General features: G+C 47.3%; 1 protein-coding gene across 1 annotated transcript; it reads left to right on the top strand.

Moving 5' to 3' along the window:
- The first annotated feature begins 277 nt into the window (after positions 1-277).
- On the top strand, positions 278-2,221 carry DIO3 (iodothyronine deiodinase 3). The gene has a single exon (XM_073637499.1). It carries the CDS (start codon positions 813-815, stop codon positions 1,623-1,625), a length of 813 nt encoding a protein of 270 aa, XP_073493600.1. The 5' UTR covers positions 278-812; the 3' UTR covers positions 1,626-2,221.
- Positions 2,222-20,771: the final 18,550 nt, after the last annotated feature.

The raw sequence follows: 20,771 nt of genomic DNA, 5'->3' as shown, positions 1-20,771 counted from the left end.
TGTGCATTATGTAATAGCTGATCCATTGATCAGACTGGAGCATATTATTGCTCTGCGCCCCCATAGCTTGTATAGTTCACCTGAAGCTGGGTGATATCTTACAGATCAGAAGACATCTGCATATTTGTGAGTTGCCTGAGCAGACTTCGATCACCTTAGGTCAGATAAAGTAGGACTGCTTGCTTCCACGCTGCGCTGGGACTTGTAATTTTCCAGCAGCTGATGGAGGTTGCGCAAAACTGGAAGAGTGGGTGCAATCCCCCCAGGCTTATACACTGCCCATGAAGGGTTAATGCTAGAAGGGCTAATGCAATGTGAAAAACTCAAAATGTACTGTGCACAATCCAATAGATGTTTAACCATTGAGCAGCCATGTGTGGTTGATGCGTTATAGGAGCAATGTGGATGCAAGTGATTTTTGCGCACTGAAATAAAGTTACTTTTGGATCAATAATTGGAGAGAGTCAGAGGCAGATTGAGGAGCTGGGTGTGGATTGGGATTAGTGTGATTGGGGGGCATGCTTTGCTAGTGGGGGTGGTCAGTGTAAAATGCCTCGGTACCCAGCATGTCCTGTGAAAGACCCCCTGGTGGCATCCTCTGCGCTTGGCAATAGTCGCTTTGTAGGTCATAAGAGTGGAGGGTAGGTAATCCCCAGGCTCAAGTACAGAGAGGCGGATCTGTCCGGAGGTGGAGTCATCTTTTTCATTTAAATCTGTGGCTATAAAAATGGGGAAAAAGAGAAGAGGGATCTCAGAAGAGCTTGGGAGCCCCTGAGGTGGTGCTGCGCCTGGAGCATCCACAGGGGGTCACCATGCTGCACAACCCTGGAGCCCACCACACCTGCAAACTTCTCAAACAGGTGGTTGCCTGCTGTCTCCTGCTGCCTCGCTTCCTGCTCACAGCCTTCATGCTGTGGCTTCTGGATTTCCAATGCATCAGAAGGAGGGTCCTACTTAATGTGAATGTGAAGGAGGAGAACCCTGAGCGAGAGGACCCCCCTCTGTGCGTCTCTGACTCTAACCGCATGTGCACTCTGGAGTCTCTCAAAGCTGTGTGGCACGGCCAAAAACTAGACTTCTTTAAGTCAGCACACCTGGGCTACTCTGCCCCTAACACTGAGGTGGTCATGCTGGAGGGACAGAGGCTGTGCAGGATCCTGGACTTTTCCCAAGGACAGAGACCCCTGGTTATTAATTTTGGCAGTTGCACCTGACCCCCCTTTATGGCTCGCCTGCAGGCTTATCACAGGCTGGCAACCCAGCACATTGACATTGCAGATTTTTTGCTGGTGTATATAGAGGAAGCCCATCCTTCAGACGGCTGGGTAAGCACAGATGCCTCCTATCAGATCCCAAAGCATCAGAGCCTCCAGGACCGAATGAAAGCTGCTCAGCTGATGCTCCAAGGTGTGCCAGGCTGCAGGGTAGTGGTCGACACTATGTCCAATGCATCCAATGCAGCCTATGGTGCCTACTTCGAAAGACTCTATATCGTCCTGGATGGAAAGGTGGTCTACCAGGGGGGCAGAGGACCAGAGGGGTACAAGATCTCTGAACTGAGGAACTGGCTGGACCAATATTATAAGCACATGCTCAACAAGGGGACCCTTGTCATCCAGATTTAAGAAGGCATCACAAAGTATTTTTTTCCAGTACTGTACTACAAATCCAAGCAAGCCCAAGCAGTATTATAACAGTGGAGGACATGCGTTTAACCCCATGAGTGCCATGCTCCAGGAGCAGAGGGGTTAAACCAAAGTTACCTATGTCGAATTGGAAGCTGAAGAAATAAGCTACAACGATTATGATGATGTATGTCAGTTTTCATTTGTATGTGGGATTGTGCAGAAAGGGTGGCTGTGTAGCTGCTCAGGGGAACTACAAGTCCCAGCCTTGTAGGTTTTTCTGGGACTTTTAGTTCCCCACCACCATGCAGTTGTGATACCCACCCCCTTCCTGTGCTTGTTAGAGTGAGTGTATGTGCAAAAGTTGCTTTACTGTAATAGAGCTGAATCTAGTTGGTATTTAACAGTGAAGATCGGTTTTTAAATGGTTCTAGACCAGAAAATCGTGTCTGATGTCAGTAAATGCCTGCAATGGTTCAGCAATTAGTCAAAATGATATTGTTCTATTTATGTGACTTTTTTTGTAACTTTTATATAAAAGGATTTTTTTACGATTAAATGAGATGCTATAAATAAAGTTTAAAAAGAAAAAAAAATCTAAAGGAAACTGATGATTTGTGCAACACATCTTAAGGTAATTTATTGACGTATCCAGCAGGGGGCGTGCTGAGTGACAGTAGACTCATGACTCGATGCTTTCTGTATGTGGGGTCTGCAGCTCTGCCAAGAAACACTGGGTCATTGGTTACTACTGGGGGACACAAATAAAAGTGGTGCATGGAGCAGGAGGCCAAGTATAGAGCTAGAGCTCATTGGACATATCTAATGTGCTGCTGATTTGTTATGACCTGCACTTGCAACAATCATATAATGCTATAATCAGCTGTTATACCCTATATTGCATAATATTATATACACTGTACAGTGTGTGTGTATATATATATTAGTGATATTTACACTAACCCCCTGTGCATAGAAGAAATTTGTGATATTCCATTGTGTAAAGGGTTAATAGAATTAATTTAGATATCCGCTTATGTAGCAATGGTGTTTACAGAGATCATGGCTCTGCATGGTATCCATATATCTGCTGTATAACAGCATCCAGAATCCATATAGTTCTATATAATGGAGTATACCGCTCTATAGTGGTTTGTATGGCACCATATTTTGGCCATTTTCTCCCCTACAAACCTATGGAATCCAATAGAAAGAAACACTCTATATGAACTATAAGACCGTGTGCACACGTTCAGTATTTGGTCAGTATTTTACACCAGTATTTGTAAGGCAAAAACAGGAGTGGAACAATCAGAGGAAAAATATAACAGAAACACGTCACCACTTCTGCATTTTTCACTCCTGGTTTTGGCTTCCAAACACTGAACTAAAGAACTTACCAAATACTGAACGTGTGCACGTGGCCTAAGTACAATATGATCCCATACTCGCCCCAATGGGCACTGTATTAAAGCACGTAAAACTGCCATGCTGCCCAGGAGTAATGCATACCCTTATTAGTTGCATGAAGTGATAACTGTACAGGTGATTTCATCTGACCTTGACTGCAAATACCCAACAATATTGGACTTCTTGCAATAATCAAAAAACACCTGCAATATTTAATATCTAAGTATACTGCCATTGTATGCAATATTCTTTAATATTACATTGCAATTTTAATTTTTTTTTACCTGTTCATGTCATTTTCTTGCATTATCTCATAGTGGGAACAAAATGTGTCATTCCATTTTTCTAGTGCGGAATATGACAAAACTGCTTAAATAGCAATTCCCTAACATACTATCCGTATCTGAATTGCTCATTTTGGCTGCAAATATTACCCCGATCAGGCTACGTTCACACGTTCAGTATTTGATCAGTATTTTACATCACTATTTGTAAGCCAAAACCAGGAGTGGGTGAAAAATGTAGAAGTGGTGACGTGTTTCTATTATACTTTTCCTCTGATTGTTCCACTCCTGATTTTTGGCTTACAAATACTGATGTAAAATACTGAACGTGTAAACGTGGCGGAGATTCCCTGCTTATCCCTCTGCAGCCTGGTTCCAGTTCACAGATTGCAGACTGCCCTAAGTCTAAAGCCAGCTGACAGGTAGAAAGACAAATTGTAGAAAATTCAATGTCCTGGGATCAGCCCTGCAGTGGATGCAGATCACAACTGTGGAGCAATTCCAATAATCGGCACATTGAGGAATCATTAATGAATCAACTGCAAAAAATAATCAATGCTTTTTGGTGCAAATGGCACACAATGTTTCCCCCAGAGAAATTAAGTCAAAGTTTTCTGGTGCCCTATCCCACCATATTGCCAGTGACTTTAATATAAATCTATGGGTATAATTTTTGATGCCATTATCAGATATTAGTTAAGCCTGCATTATTCTCACCAGGAAACAGGCCATTAAACTCTACGCTGAGCATCATCCACCCTGCGTACTTGCCCAACAACATAGTTTGTGTTTCCATCACTACTAGAAAAATAAAAGCCGTGCAGGTGAGATCCGCAGGAGAGTGTTTGCTTTTCCCCAGACTGAACTGGTTTTCTTTTACAAAAGGTTGGAAAAAAATAAGGCTCTTTCTAGGATTACCTCGCCCTTTATGCAGCACTCGCCCTGCTCCCAGCTCAGATGTGCAATTATTCCATACAAGCACTAACTGTAAAACATGACACCTTCCAATGGCAATAACCCCATTAAACAGTAGGAGTTTACCACCATCAGGATTTCCATTAAGGCATATGAATGTCATAGAAGGCGATGGGGAATCCATGCAAACAGAGGTTCCCAGTCTGGAGGACTCAGCACCACCAAGTATTCCATAGTCAATTGAATATGCAACAACTGTCCAGTAGTGGCCACTGCAGGAGAAATGTGCAGCTGCTCAGGGCATCCCCGCTGATCTCCAGTGATCTACAATTTACAAAAGGGGTCATCCATATGGGAAATCTCTTTAAATTGGCTTATAAGGCTCTATATATATTCTTTTTAGCTATGTTTGTTTTTTTTACTTTTAATTTTTACCTTTTATTATGTAAAATAGATAACAAATAATATGAAAGAAAATAGAACTGCCATTTTCCATGAATCTGCATTATAAATTGTGGTAACAAACGTTGAAATTTTTGAAAACCTCACATCAGCTCGGTCTTGAACCAGTTGATAATGACTTTGGAAATTTACAGCCCGGCGGTTTTTCGTTCTTTTCCTTTTGCTTATGTCAGTTATTGTGGAGGAACCGGATTCCATCAGACTTCACCGTTGCCCCAGGCAGACAGGATCCTCGACAAAAGGTGAACTCTGGACCTCACATGACAACGTGGAGCTCTGTCTATATATCGTATGTTATCCTTGTCTGACTGAGGCGACTCAGGTGCTGGGCTGGGGAACTATAAGTCTCAGCATACAGGGTAAAGGTGGACTGTATGAAGAACCCATGTGTATTTATTTACTCCAACATTTGTAAAACATGCATTCCCCCCCCACCTAAATAAAGACCAAAAGATGAGGAGCACATCTTCATATTATCTTCTATATGCTGCTCCCGCTTGACACATCCACAAGAATCTCCTTAACACAGGTGTACCCCATAAATGCCCCTGGTGTGCCCTACAAGTACCCCAACCATAGTTGTGTCCCATGAATACCCCGGCTACATTTCTACCACACGTGTACCAAGAGGTGTATCTAGGTTTTCCGACACCCGGGGCAAGAATTCAGTTTGGCATCCCCCAAAGCACACATGAGATTTTCAAAACTTTTGTGATTAAATTGGACGAATTCAATCCGATAAAATATGGGATTGCATTCAGTCCAATGTTAATCTATGTTGGTGTGCTTACATGCGTTTTTTTTTTTTTTAAGCTCCGATCAGATCGAGATCGGACTGAAAAAAAAACCATAGCATGTTGTGATTGCATGCGAAATTCGGATCGCACGCACCCATATAAGTCTACGTGTGCATGTGAAACATCACACTGCACTCGGATATCACCTGAGTGCAGTGCAATTCCTGCAGACGCCGGCAACAGAGAAGATGGAGAAATTAATTTCTCCGTCTCCTCCGCAGCTGTGCTTCGATCCTCATGCGAAAGCATCGTAGCACTGACACTGGGCTCCCGCTCTCAGTAGAGCAGGAGCCGAGTGTCATTAGCATATAGCATCCGATGCTCTCACTTCAGATGCTATACTCTAATGTGTCTCTGGCCTTAGTCACCAGCCGACGAGCTGCTCTTCCTAATTCTCTCAATGTTCAGTGAAAAACTGAGAGGAGGAAGAGAAGCTCGTTGTCACGTGACCGTAAATTTGAAAATCATATATGAGTGAAGTGGCCATGTGATGACTGCTGGAACCTGCAGGCTGGGCTGAATCCTGACAGTGAGTATATTACACACTGTTAGGATTGCCATGCTACAGGGCTTCCTTTTATAACTAAAGGGCTTGTGCTAGGTTGAGATAAAAGTCTGCAGTCACTCTATGTGACCGTACCCTTCTGAATTCTCACAGTGCATGCACTGCACACTTTTAGGATTCTCCTTTGCGCAAGAGTGTGATTTGTATACTTCTGGCCACATTATGACTAGACGTATCCAGCCTCGCTCAATTAATTTTCATTGAGCGAGTCCACGCATGTCTAGTCGGCACGTGACCTCATGTATGGAAATCGTCAGCAGAAGATAATCCTGACAGCGTGCAGTGAGCACTGAGAATTCAAAAAATTGCAGTCACATAGAATGACTGCAGACTCATCACAAACTTGGACAACCCCTTTAATGCTCCTAACATAAATAATATGAGAATTAGGCAGTATCACAAAAAACATTTACATCCAGGTACCTGATAGATGACTTTGTCTCTGATAGTAGTCGTTCTCTTTCTTTTCTTCATCTTGTCCAGACTCATGATGACTTTTCTCATCTACACCTTTTCTCTGCAGACTTCCATCTTCTCCACTCTTATGAAACACATCACCACTTGATCCCCTTAAAAATAGCAGTGTCATTATAATGCTCCTGAATAAAAATATCTGCCCTATGCTGAGCCCCTGAATAAATTATTGCCCCTCACAATATTTCCTGCACAAAATATTACCCCCACATTGTCCCTCTTATGCTACATGCTCTCCACACAGGCCTCTCATTTCCATACTGGGCCCCCTCTTCGCACTATCCTCTCACACTGTGTCCACCTTATAGGGCCCAGTCTCTATACTGTGCCCCTTCATCACACTCCCCCTCCTTGGTATACTGTCACCTCCTGGCTGTGCCTTTACACTGTTCCCCCATGCTACCCCACACACTACTCAGACTGTATTCTGTGCCCACTCACACTTTCCTCCCCCCGTCTCCTCGCACTATTCCCCTCAATAGTCTCCTCACACGTTTCCCCCTCCCTCCTCTTACATTTACCCTTTCACTCTCCATACTGCCCTCTAACAAATCGTCTTGACTCCCCATACATTTTTTCCCTCGCTACTCATACTGTGTCCGCACCCATCCCCCTTACTGTGTCTGCATCCATCCCACCATACCGTTTCCTCATACATGGCTCCAATCTCCCCCTTTGCTCCTCATACTGTGTCTTCAAATTTTTCCCGCTCCCCATATTGTGTCTTTACCTGTTCCTTGCTCCCCAAACCTGTGTCCTCAAATCTTCCATCCCCCGTTACACTAAATCTTCCCGACCACCCACAGTAACTCTCCCCCACCACACATAGTAACTCTCCCTCACTACACACAGTAAATCTCCCCCACCACACACAGGAAATCTTCCCCCACATACAGTAAATTTACCCCCACACACAGTAAATCTCCCCCCACACACAGTAAATTCCCTCCACACAGTAAATCTCCCCCCCACACAGTAAATATCCGCCAATCTAGTAAATCCCCCCCACAAACAGTAAATCTCCCCCACACAAAGAAATCCCCCCCCCACACAGTAAATATCCGCCAACCTAGTAAATCCCCCCCCACACACAGTAAATCTCCCCCCCACACATTGTAATCTCCCCAACACACACAGTAAATGTCCCCCGTTACATTTAATCTTTGGTGTCTTCAGCTCCACTAGCGTGGAGCACTTACCACCAATGCTCTCCGCATGCCAACGAGTGACGTCAGCAGCCTTATCACATGACCTGATCACGCTGCTGACGTCTCTCTGACCCGGAGGTCAGAGCTTAAAATTTACTCGTGCCTGAAAGATGCGAGTACAATTGATCACTGGACTCTGGGAGCCGGCGCTCTGCACTTTCCCTGAGCCGGCTGTCAGCTTGACAGCTGGCTCAGAGAGCAGCTGACTCCCTGTCTGGGGGTTGGCAGAATGCAACTGACAGGGGAGATACCTCGGACTGCCGCATAAGGCGGCCCGCCTGCGCCTCCCTGCCGATTGCGCCGGCGGCAGGTGCCCCGCCTGCCCCCCTCTAGATACGCCTCTGCATATACCCCAATTAGTTCCAGAACCAGAGATGTGCCATAGCCACAAATGTACCTCTATAAATGTCCTGGACACAGGAGCATCTACATAAGTGCCTCAGCCACAGATGGACTTCTAGAAGTGACCCATCCTTAAACTATATATGTACACCTGTTAATGCCCAAACCACACGTGCATCCTGTATGTGCCACAGACACAGGAGTACCCCCATAAATGTCCTGGACACAGGAATATCATCATAAGTGCCCATGACAAAAGTGTTCCTCCAAAACTGACTTCTCCACAAGAATGTGCTTTCCTCAGGGGTACCCAATTAGTGGCCCAGCCACAGGTGAACCTTTATAAGTGTCTCAACTACCAATGTTTCCTTTTTAAGTGTCTCATCCACAGTTGTTTTCCATATGTTTCATTCACACACGAACCCCATAGGTGTCCCAGCCATGTTTTGTACCCCTTAAGAACCTAAGTTCTGGTTGTGCCTCTGCCATGGGTATGCCCCCAACGTGTCGCATCCAAAGTCTTAGCACTAGTTGTAAGTAATATGTTTTTCCACCACAGGTGTGCCCGCATATTGCTCTGGTCAAAGGTGTGCCTCAATAAATGCCAGTTGTGCCCATAAGTGATTGGCAATGGCCTCCAATACTCCAAGCTGCTATTAGAGCTCCAGCAGCTAACCTTAGTTTCTGGCTCTCAGAGTTGTCCTGAGATGTCTGAATGTCCTCATTCTGATTGATGTGCTGCTGCTTTACTATATTTATGGTTTTATAAAACTATTACCATTATGTAATGTAATAATAGCGGTGTGATGATAGTGGCGGTGTGGTGATGGTGGCCGTTGAGTGATGGCAGCAGAGTGATAATGGTGGTGGTGTGGTGATGGTGGTGGTGGTGTGGTAATGGTGGCTGTGGGAGGATGGAATCATAGAATCATAGAATGTTAGAGTTGGAAGGGACCTCCAGGGTCGTCGTGTCCAACCCACTGCTCAATGCTGGATTCACTAAACCATCTCAGACAGATGTCTGTCCAACCTCTGTTTGAAGACTTCCATTGAAGGACAACTCACTACCTCTCTTGGCTGCCTGTTCCACTCATTGATCACCCTCACTGTCAAAAATTTTTTGTAATATCTAATCTACATCTTCTCCCTTTCAGTTTCATCCCATTGCTTCTCGTGTTTCCATGCGCAAATAAGAATAAAGCTGATCCCTCTACAGTGTGACAGCCCTTGAGATATTTAGTCTTCTCTTAGTCTTCTCTTTTGCAAGCTAAACATTCCCAAATCCTCTAACCGTTCCTCATAGGACATTGTTTGCAGACCACTCACCATTCTCGCATCCCTTCTCTGAACTTGCTCCAGTTTTTCAATGTCTTTTTTAAAATGTGGTGCCCAGAACTGAACACAGTATCCAGATGAGGTCTGACCAAAGAGGAATAAAGGAGTTTAATTACTTCACGTGATCTAGACTCTATGCTTCTGTTAATGCAACCCAGAATTGTGTTTTCCTTTTTTGCTGCTGCATCACACTGTTGACTGAAATGCAGCCTGTGATCTATTAGTATACCCAAGTCTTTTTCACACGTACTGTTGCTTAGTCCTATTCCTCCCATTCTGTAGATGCTTTTTTCATTTTTCTTGCCCAGATGTAGGACTTTGCATTTTTCCCTGTTAAAAAACATTCTGTTAGTTGCTGCCCACAATTCCAGTTTGTTTAGATTTTTTTTAATCCTCTCTCTCTCTCTTCTCTAGTGTTAGCTATCCCTCCTAGCTTTGTGTCATCAGCAAATTTAATCAGTTTACCCTCAATTCCTTCATCTAAATCATTGATAAAAATGTTGAACAACACAGGGACCAGGACAGAGCCTTTTGGTACCCCACTTTAGACATTCTTCCAACTGGATGTGCAACCATTTATTACCACTCTTTGGGTCCGATCACTGAGCCAGTTACGAATCCACCTAACAGTTGCTTGGTCCATTCCATAGTTGGTCATTTTTTCAATAAGGAATGGTATGAGATACTTTGTCAAATGCTTTGCTGAAGTCGAGATATACTATATCTACCACATTTCCCTGATCCACCCAGTCAGTGATTCTGTCATAGAAGGAAATTAAGTTAGTCTGACATGATTTATTAGTTACAAACTCATGCTGCCTCTGCGTAATCACTTCATTCTCATAAAGGTACTTGCACACATGTTGTTTAATAATTTGTTCAAAGATCATTCCTGGTATAGAAGTAAGGCTCACAGGCCTATAGTTCCCTGGGTCCACCTTCTTCCCCTTTTTGAAGATAGGGACAACATTTGCTCTTTTCCAGTCTTCTGGGACTTCTTCTGTTCTCCAAATATTTTCAAAGATTATGGAGAGTGTTTCAATAATATTTTTCAAAAATAGATGCAAAATAAGCATTTAAAAGTTTGGTCTTCTCAGCATCATTTTTTACCACTTTACCATTTTCATCCTGTAAAAATCCTATAGCATCTGCCTTTCTGAAATCCAATCTTGAAGTCTGACTCTTCACAGGTCTACCTCCTCCACCAGTTCCTCCAGTTTATAAGGATTAGATCAAAGTAGCAGATCCCTTTGTTCTCTCTTCTACCTTTTGGAAGATAAAGTTGTCACGCCAGGTGTTAGTGCAACACAGAGGGAAAAGGGAGAGGGAGCCCAGACACTAGGGAAAGGGGGAAGTAGTGACCTCCTAGTCTGGTCTAGCATCACCCTGTCTCAACTAACATCCCTATATTGCCTCTTCAGCAATCACCGCATGCGTGCCTCATCCTACTTTCTCTGGCGTAAGGCTAAGGCTAGGGATGGAAGGAGATGAGCCCTAGTCAACCTCCACTAAACACTAAAGACAACAACGGAAGACAAAACAGGGGGAAATTGCTTAGCTTTTAGAAGTCTCCAAATATGCACACGGCCTCAAACTCCAGAGAGGACGAAGTACTGCTCCTGCTAAGCCACACAAGTAGAAATGAGTATAGCCGGCGACTCCCTCTCAGACACCCCAGGTATATATACACCAGGCCACAGAGCTAATTAGCAACAGGGAGGAGCCGCTCGGTCCTAAAGACAGCCTCTTATCTAAGAAGCTGTCTGCAATGCAAACATACAGATCTCCTGCAACCAACTGCAGGGCGACTGTCACCTCTGACACACCTGTGACAGTACCCCCCCTCTACGAGTGGCCTCCGGACACTCAGGACTGGGTTTCTCAGGAAAAGAGTTGTTTAATGAGCGAACCAATCTGGGAGCGTTCACCTCTGATGCTGAAACCCACATCCTCTCCTCTGGACCATAGCCTTTCCAGTGCACCATGTATTGTAGAGAACGACGTTGGAGAAGTGAATCTACAATCCTCAAAATCTGGAACTCCAGATTACCATCAACCATTACTGGGGGTGGTGGTAGAGGTGAGGGCTCAAGAGGTTCCATATAACTTTTGAGTAAGGAGCTGTGGAACACATTGTGGACCTTAAGGGCCTGAGGAAGTTGAAGGCGAAACGCTGCTGGGTTAATGACGGCGGTTATTTTATAGAAACCAATAAACCTAGGTCCCAGCTTCCAAGAAGGAACTTTCAATCTTATATTCCTGGAATACTACTGTGGCACCCCAGGGTTCTGGTTACCACAGTAATAGCAATATTACGTCTGTGAGCAGGTGGGAGGTCTCCTGGTCAGGAACCCTAAGCATGCCACACCTCCTGCCCAGTCCTGGGAGGGGAAGAACTTCCCCTATATAAACTGGGGCTGAGGTGGGGTTAGGGAGAAGAAGAGGAGTCCCAGACAGAGACACAGTCTGGTCTGGAGTGGATCAGTTGCAGGGAGAGCAAGATCAGGAGCTCTGTGGGAGCAGTGATAAAAGGGGTCAGGGATTGGAAGCTGTAGAGCTCGTCCTGACTGAAGAGATCTCACCGGACACGGAGTCCGAGGCTGTGGGGACTGTTCCATACCCAGCAGCAGAAACCGACCGGCAGGGGATTTCAGGTCCTCTGGCCAAGAAACCCGAAGGCACGGTCACACGCAAGGGACCAGCACCACCGTCCTGGAGCGGAGGCTACCAGAAGGCCCCGAGTCACCGGCCATACGGGTGAGCACCACACGGCACACTCAGGGACGTGGGCTACTTTTACCCGCTTCTAGCAAGGTAGCCAGGAAGAGTACAATTAGTTGGGGAGGCCTACAACTCCGCCTGGCCAGGGGAGATCCTATCTGCTCACGGACTGACCAGACCCCGACCGCTAGCCAGTACTCCCGGGAGGGTCCACCTTTGCCACCAGTAAAGACCCTGAACTACACCGCACCGTCTCTGAGTGGTTCCTGGTGCCTGCGTGCAATTCTACCATCCCCATCATCCACGTCCGCTGCCCTGAGGCCATACCCCTCCCGTTGGGGGTTATACTACCCACGCTGCACAACTGTACCACCGGCCTCAGCGGTCTGCCCTGCAGCGGCGGTTTCGTAACCGCATTCAACGGGTGGCGTAGTCGAACATTATATCATCTTATGCTAATTCCGCCACTTAGTTTGACACCCTGGGCACGGACCGGGTCACCGCCACGAGGACTACTAACCCTATCGGATCCGGCTCCGGGTATTCCCCGCGTGCGCAACGCTACACAACACAGGCCCAGGGGGCTCGTCAACTTTGGCGTAGTCGGCAGGATCCCGTGCCCGCAACCACCGGGTACTGCGTGCCTGAAAAAGACTGTTAAACTTACCTGTGGTGAAGATTCCCGCCATCCGTGGAGTTTTCCCGCCATCCGACGCCATCTTTTGCCTTCTTCCCGCCATCCGTGGAGTTTTCCCGCCATTGGACGCCATCTCGAGGACGCCGCGCGGGAAGAAGAGGGGCGTGGACTCCGAAAGCGCGCGAGAACTGAAGCCCCGCCTCACGTCCGGACGTTGCGTAAGGTCCTGGAAGGAGCCCAGCAGACGCCGACGTCACAGGAGCGCGACGGAAGGTCCTCAACCCTGACGATCCACTGCGGAGCCGCGGCCTACGGAAGAGGATCATCGCAAGGTAGGCCACGGTCCACTAGGGGGGAGGAGGATGTCGGATACGGAGGAGAGCTTCACTGCCACAGCCACCGCCAGCACCACCGCTGCTGCGGTCATGCCTTTCACCATGCCCTATATCCCGGGGGCAGCCTGGCTACCCCAGTACTCCGGGGAGTCACATACCCTAAATGACTTCAGAGAAAGGCTGGATAGCCTCTTCCAGGTGTACCCCCTCACAGAAGAGCAAAAAGTGAGCATCCTGGTAGCTCAATTAACAGGGGCAGCCCAAAGGGAGGTAAAGTCCTGGCCACTTGGGAGGAGGAGGACTGTCGCAGAGATACTAGCCCGGCTGAAGGACACCTTTGATACCCGTACCTCAGCCGAGATCAAGCTTAGATTCTACGGGTGCAAGCAGCGAGCACATGCGAATATAAGGGACTATGCACTAAACCTACAAGAGGCCCTGAGAGCCATTAAGCAGGCCGACCCTGACGGCGTGGGAAACGAAGACAAGCTGTTGACTGAACAATTTATAGAGGGTCTACATTGCAATGCTCACCGAACCCAGTTGCGGGCAATGGCCTTACAGGACCCTCATCTGGACTTTGCACAGTTCAAGGACAGAGCCATCCGGGTGCTCCGAGAACCGGCACCAGGTGGCGCTGTGACCCACAAACGCCCTGCTACCACTTACCACCAGGAGACGGCGCCCTTGTCGGCAGGGCCTGTGGGAGCTGATGCGCAGGCTTTAAACAATGACCCGGCTACAGACCTGCACCATCAGGTCCAAGAGCTAACTAAAAGCGTTGCCGCGCTAACCCGAACTGTGCAGTCTTTACAGGTTTCTACTCCAGGGAAGATCCAGCTGGCATCCGGACCGGAGGATATCCCGTGGCGCCGACCAAGGAGGACCCCACCGGCCAGAGGAAGACCCAGCGACCGATACAACGAGGACGGACAACCCATCTGCCGCCGCTGCAATCAACCCGGACATATGGCAAGGTACTGTCCTTTAAACTGGCACAACCTGGGGTAGAGGGCCGACCCCCAGGAATAAGATCACCAGGCCCATCGAACTGGCGTGACAAATACGTGGGAGGACGTCCAGTCTTGCCTGTAGTACTGGATGGCATTCCTATGAGTGCCTTACTTGACACCGGGTCACAGGTCACCACCATCCCGTACGTGCTCTTCAAGCAGTACTGGAATGACTCGGATATAACCCGCTACCCAGACGACGACTTGAGTATCATCGCCAGCAATGGTCAGCCCGTGCCACAGATCGGATTTAAAGAGATGACCATTAAAATCGGTAAAGTCGAACTGGCAGCACAGGGACTGATCATTGTGGACATTGACAAGCGTGAGAGTCACCCAAAGATAACTCTAGGAACTAATGTGATTGAAAATTGTCTTGCAGAGGTGATTCTCATTTTACAGCAGGTTGCCAGAAACGCCAGCTCCGGCCAGCAGCGAGTGCTCCAAAAAGAGATCCGGGCACTGATGCGACGGCAACAGGTGGAACTCTCCGGTGGTGAGATTGGTAGCGTGAGAATGTGTGACCCTTTCCCTATTGCCATGCCTCCGAAAAGTGAAATGATGATTTGGTGCCGGGCAGCTATTGGTCTGAGAGGTAGAGATTACCAGGCAATGGTAGAACCAGTCTACTCAGATAGTAGGCCCACCATTTTGACGGCACGGGGGGTGGTTGATGTACGCCATGGGAGGGTGCCCGTTCGCATAATAAATATCGGGAAGAGGGAAGTGTACCTGCCCCGGTATGCTACGCTAGCCAAATTGTATACCATCAACCAAAATTCTGTACAGTCCGTGGAACCCTTGCCTCCATCTCATCCAGAGGAAGGTAACGGCTCTAAGCAACAAATGGAGGACTGGTGTCAGCAACTGCATTTGGGTACTGACTCCACACCCGCTCACCAAAAGCAGGGAGTCTACCGGGTGATCCAGGAATACGAGAGAGTGTTCAGTAAACACCCGCTAGACTTCGGGCGAGTAAAGGGAGTGGAACATCACATCCCCACGGGAGACCATCTTCCCATAAAGGAGAGGTATCTTCCCGTACCCCCTGCACATTACCAACACGCCAAGGGGATGCTTAGAGACATGAAGGAGGCTGGGGTAATCAGGGATAGCTGTAGCCCCTGGGCAGCTCCACTAGTCTTGGTTAAAAAGAAAGACAACACCATGAGAATGTGTGTAGATTACCGGAAAATCAACCGTATCACACACAAAGATGCGTACCCCTTACCAAGGATAGAGGAGTCTTTGGCTGCTTTAAAATCTGCTAACTTCTTCTCCACTTTGGATCTCACTAGCGGGTACTGGCAGGTTCCTGTAGCAGAGGCGGACCGGGAGAAGACCGCATTCACCACCCCGATGGGACTTAGCGAGTTTACCTGCATGCCGTTCGGACTCTGCAACGCACCAGGAACCTTCCAACGATTGATGGAATGCTGTCTGGGACACCGGAACTTTGAGACGGTCCTGCTGTACCTGGACGATGTTATAGTTTATTCCAAAACCTACGAGGACCACCTGAAACACCTGGCGGAAGTGTTTGAAGCCCTGGCAAACTACGGTCTGAAGGTGAAACCGTCGAAGTGTCACCTGCTAAAACCAAAAGTGCTGACGGAGTGGCTCCCGACCCTGATAAGATCACCGCGATTAAGGAATGGCCAAGACCCTCCAGCGTAAAGGAAGTGCGGCAGTTCCTCGGGTTGGTAGGCTACTACCGAAGATTCATTCCCGGAGTACTAAATTTTACTAGGGGGGAATGTGGCACCCCAGGGTTCTGGTTACCACAGTAATAGCAATATTACGTCTGTGAGCAGGTGGGAGGTCTCCTGGTCAGGAACCCTAAGCATGCCACACCTCCTGCCCAGTCCTGGGAGGGGAAGAACTTCCCCTATATAAACTGGGGCTGAGGTGGGGTTAGGGAGAAGAAGAGGAGTCCCAGACAGAGACACAGTCTGGTCTGGAGTGGATCAGTTGCAGGGAGAGCAAGATCAGGAGCTCTGTGGGAGCAGTGATAAAAGGGGTCAGGGATTGGAAGCTGTAGAGCTCGTCCTGACTGAAGAGATCTCACCGGACACGGAGTCCGAGGCTGTGGGGACTGTTCCATACCCAGCAGCAGAAACCGACCGGCAGGGGATTTCAGGTCCTCTGGCCAAGAAACCCGAAGGCACGGTCACACGCAAGGGACCAGCACCGCCGTCCTGGAGCGGAGGCTACCAGAAGGCCCCGAGTCACCGGCCATACGGGTGAGCACCACACGGCACACTCAGGGATGTGGGCTACTTTTACCCGCTTCTAGCAAGGTAGCCAGGAAGAGTACAATTAGTTGGGGAGGCCTACAACTCCGCCTGGCCAGGGGAGATCCTATCTGCTCACGGACTGACCAGACCCCGACCGCTAGCCAGTACTCCCGGGAGGGTCCACCTTTGCCACCAGTAAAGACCCTGAACTACACCGCACCGTCTCTGAGTGGTTCCTGGTGCCTGCGTGCAATTCTACCATCCCCATCATCCACGTCCGCTGCCCTGAGGCCATACCCCTCCCGTTGGGGGTTATACTACCCACGCTGCACAACTGTACCACCGGCCTCAGCGGTCTGCCCTGCAGCGGCGGTTTCGTAACCGCATTCAACGGGTGGCGTAGTCGAACATTATATCATCTTATGCTAATTCCGCCACTTAGTTTGACACCCTGGGCACGGACCGGGTCACCGCCACGAGGACTACTAACCCTATCGGATCCGGCTCCGGGTATCCCCCGCGTGCGCAACGCTACACAACACAGGCCCAGGGGGCGCGTCACTACCACACAAAGTCTTTCACATTCAGGTCCAGACCTGGCTAGCGTTTTCTGTCAGCCATACGTTTATACCTGTCTCCCATTGTCTTTAAATTACACAGAACACCCTGCCATACCGAGGAGAGTGACGAAGCAAACCGTTCCTCCTCAGGAACTCCTGAAGTTCCTCCCCCACTAAAGGTACCAAACTGTGGATGATAACCGTATGCACCGAAGAACGGCGACCTGCCAGTGGATTCTTGACGAAGATTATTGATGGCAAATTCTGCCAGCGATAAGTGGATGCCCAATCCTGATTTTTGTACACAAAACACCTGAGGTATGTCTCCAAGTTCTGATTAACACACTCGGTCTGACCATTTGACTGAGGGTGGAAGGCAGAGGAAAAGGACAGCTGCACCCCCAGTCAAGAACAGAATGCCTTCCAGAACTTGGAAACAAACTGGGTTCCCCGATCAGACACCACATCGAAGGGAACCCCGTGAAGCGTCACAATCTCATTTATGAACACCCGAGCAAGTGTCTCGGCATTGGGAAGTGCAGGTAATGCAACGAAGTGAACCATTTTACTGAACCTATCTACTACCACCAAAACCACCATTTTGCCTGAAGAAACTGGTAGGTCAGTAATAAAATCCATGGACAAGTGTGTCCATGGCCTACTAGGGATAGGTAGCAGAAGTGGAGACCTCCTAGTCTGGTCTAGCATCACCCTGTCTCAACTAACATCCCTATATTGCCTCTTCTGCAATCGCCCCATGCGTGCCTCACCCTACTTTTCCTGGCGTAAGGCTACTGTTAGGGATGGAAGGAGATGAGCCCTAGTCAACCTCCACTAAACACTAAAGACAACAAGGGAAGACAAAAACAGGGAAATTGCTTAGCTTTTAGAAGACTCTAAATATGCACACAGCCTCAAGCTCCAGAGAGGATGAAGTACTGCTCCTGCTAAGCCACACAAGCAGAAATGAGTATAGCCGGTGACTCCCCCCTCTCAGACACCCCAGGAATATATACACCCAGGCCAGAGAGCTAATTAGCAACAGTGAGGAGCTGCTCGGTCCTAAAGACAGCCTCTTATCTAATAAGCTGTCTGCAATGCCACGAGATCTCCTGCAACCAACTTCAGGGCGACTGTCTGTCACCTCTGACACACCCGTGACAAAAGTTGTCCGCAAGAGAGAATAAGAATTTGCAGGACCTGTTACTTTTGATTGAGATTCCTAAAAAATGTCAGGATAGTTGGAATCTCCCATGATCACTACGTCATATTTTTTTGATAACCATCTGATGCATAAAGAGTTCATCTATATCTTCAGCTTGCCCAGGTGGCCTATAGTAAACACCTACAATTGTGTCCTTTCTGTTGTTCTCTCCTTATATTCTTACCCAAACATTTTCCACAGAACTCCGAGTCTCTGTGGAGATATACACTTATCTAACAAACAATGCAACACCTCCTCCCTGTTTATTAAGTTTGTTTCTTGCAAATAAGTTGAATCCTTCTAGCCATGTATTCCAAACATGTGTATCGTCCCACCAAGTTTCAGTGATTCCAATGACATTATATTCCTTTTCCTGCGTTAGTAACTCCAATTCTCCTTGTTTGTTGCCCAGGCACTGTGCATTTGTATAGAAACATATTAGTTTGTGATAGGTTTCATTTTCTCCAATATTTTTATTATTCTGACTTTTTTGTCTTTGTTCTTTCTTTCCACTTCCAGTAGCAGAGATCTCAATAGTATTTGTTTGCTGTATGGCTTTTTCTGGCCTTTTGCTTCCCTTCCCACAATGTCCTAATTTAAAGCTCTCCTGATGAGTGTAGCAAGGCGACTTCCAAATACATGTTTTCCAGTCTTGGTAAGGTGCACCCCATCTCTAGCAAGTAGTCCATCATATAGGTAATTCACTCCGTGATCCAGAAATCCAAATCCTTGCTGACGGCACCATAGCTGTTTACATCGTAGCCAGTTGTTTACCTCTAGAATCTTGTTCCACCTCCTTGTTCCATGGCCATCCACTGGGAGGATAGAGGAGAAGACCACCTGTGTTCCCAGTACTTTCACTTTTTTTCCTAAGTCTTCAAAGTCACTGCAGATGGTTTCCAGGTCCTTTCTTGCAGTGTCGTTTGTCCCCACATGTAGCAGGAATGGATAGTCATCTGTGGGTCTAAAGAATCCTGATATCCTGTCAGACACATCTTTGATTTTTGCTCCTGGAAGACAGCACATTTATCTTGAGGTTATATCCGGTCTGCAGATAGCGACCTCTGTTTCTCTCAACAGGGAATCCCCCATGATCACCACTCTCCGTTTCTTTTTCACAACATTTTTCTTTCTCCATCCAAGAGGACTCTGAGTGCTTACAAGGTTGATGCTTGTGGACCAAGTCTTATTTTGATGTACAGTACAGACCAAAAGTTTGGACACACCTTCTCATTTAAAGTTTTTTCTGTATTTTCTTGACTATGAAAATTGTACATTCACACTGAACGCATCAAAACTATGAATTAACACATGTGGAATTATATACTTAACAAAAAAGTGTGAAACAACTGAAAATATGTCTTATATTCTAGGTTCTTCAAAGTAACCACCTTTTGCTTTGATGACTGCTTTGCACACTCTTGGCATTCTCTTGATGAGCTTCAAGAGGTAGTCACCGGAAATGGTCTTCCAACAATCTTGAAGGAGTTCCCAGAGATGCTTAGCACTTGTTGGCCCTTTTGCCTTCACTCTGTGGTCCAGCTCACCCCAAACCATCTCGATTGGGTTCAGGTCTGGTGACTGTGGAGGCCAGGTCATCTGGCGTAGCACCCCATCACTCTCCTTCTTGGTCAAATAGCCCTTACACAGCCTGGAGGTGTGTTTGGGGTCATTGTCCTGTTGAAAAATAAGTGATGGTCCAACTAAACGCAAACCGGATGGAATAGCATGCCGCTGCAAGATGCTGTGGTAGCCATTGGTTCAGTATGCCTTCAATTTTGAATAAATCCCCAACAGTGTCACCAGCAAAGCACCCCCACACCATCACACCTCCTCCTCCATGCTTCACGGTGGGAACCAGGCATGTAGAGTCCATCCGTTCACCTTTTCAGCGTCGCACAAAGACACGGTGGTTGGAACCAAAGATCTCAAATTTGGACTCATCAGACCAAAGCACAGATTTCCACTGGTCTAATGTCCATTCCTTGTGTTCTTTAGCCCAAACAAGTCTCTTCTGCTTGTTGCCTGTCCTTAGCAGTGGTTTCCTAGCAGCTATTTTACCATGAAGGCCTGCTGCACAAAGTCTCCTCTTAACAGTTGTTGTAGAGATGTGTCTGCTGCTAGAACTCTGTATGGCATTGACCTGGTCTCTAATCTGAGCTGCTGTTAACCTGCGATTTCTGAGGCTGGTGACTCGGATAAACTTATCCTCAGAAGCCGAGGTGACTCTTGGTCTTCCTTTCCTGGGGCGATCCTCATGTGAGCCAGTTTCTTTGTAGTGCTTGATGGTTTTTGCAACTGCACTTGGGGACGCTTTCAAAGTTTTCCCAATTTTTCGGACCGACTGACCTTCATTTCTTAAAGTAATGATGGCCACTCGTTTTTCTTTACTTAGCTGCTTTTTTCTTGCCATAATACAAATTCTAACAATCTATTCAGTAGGACTATCAGCTGTGTATCCACCAGACTTCTACACAACACAACTGATGGTCCCAACCCCATTTATAAGGCAAGAAATCCCACTTATTAAACCTGACAGGGCACACCTGTGAAGTGAAAACCATTTCCGGTGACTACCTCTTGAAGCTCATCAAGAGAATGCCAAGAGTGTGCAAAGCAGTCATCAAAGCAAAAGGTGGCTACTTTG

This window comes from Phyllobates terribilis, unplaced genomic scaffold (genome assembly GCF_046119375.1).
Source record: "Phyllobates terribilis strain yellow unplaced genomic scaffold, ASM4611937v1 Scaffold_7__3_contigs__length_470593459, whole genome shotgun sequence".
NCBI classification, from domain to species: Eukaryota; Metazoa; Chordata; class Amphibia; order Anura; family Dendrobatidae; genus Phyllobates; species Phyllobates terribilis.
Note: the sequence above shows the minus strand (reverse complement) of the source record. Positions and strands in the feature narration are given on the sequence as shown.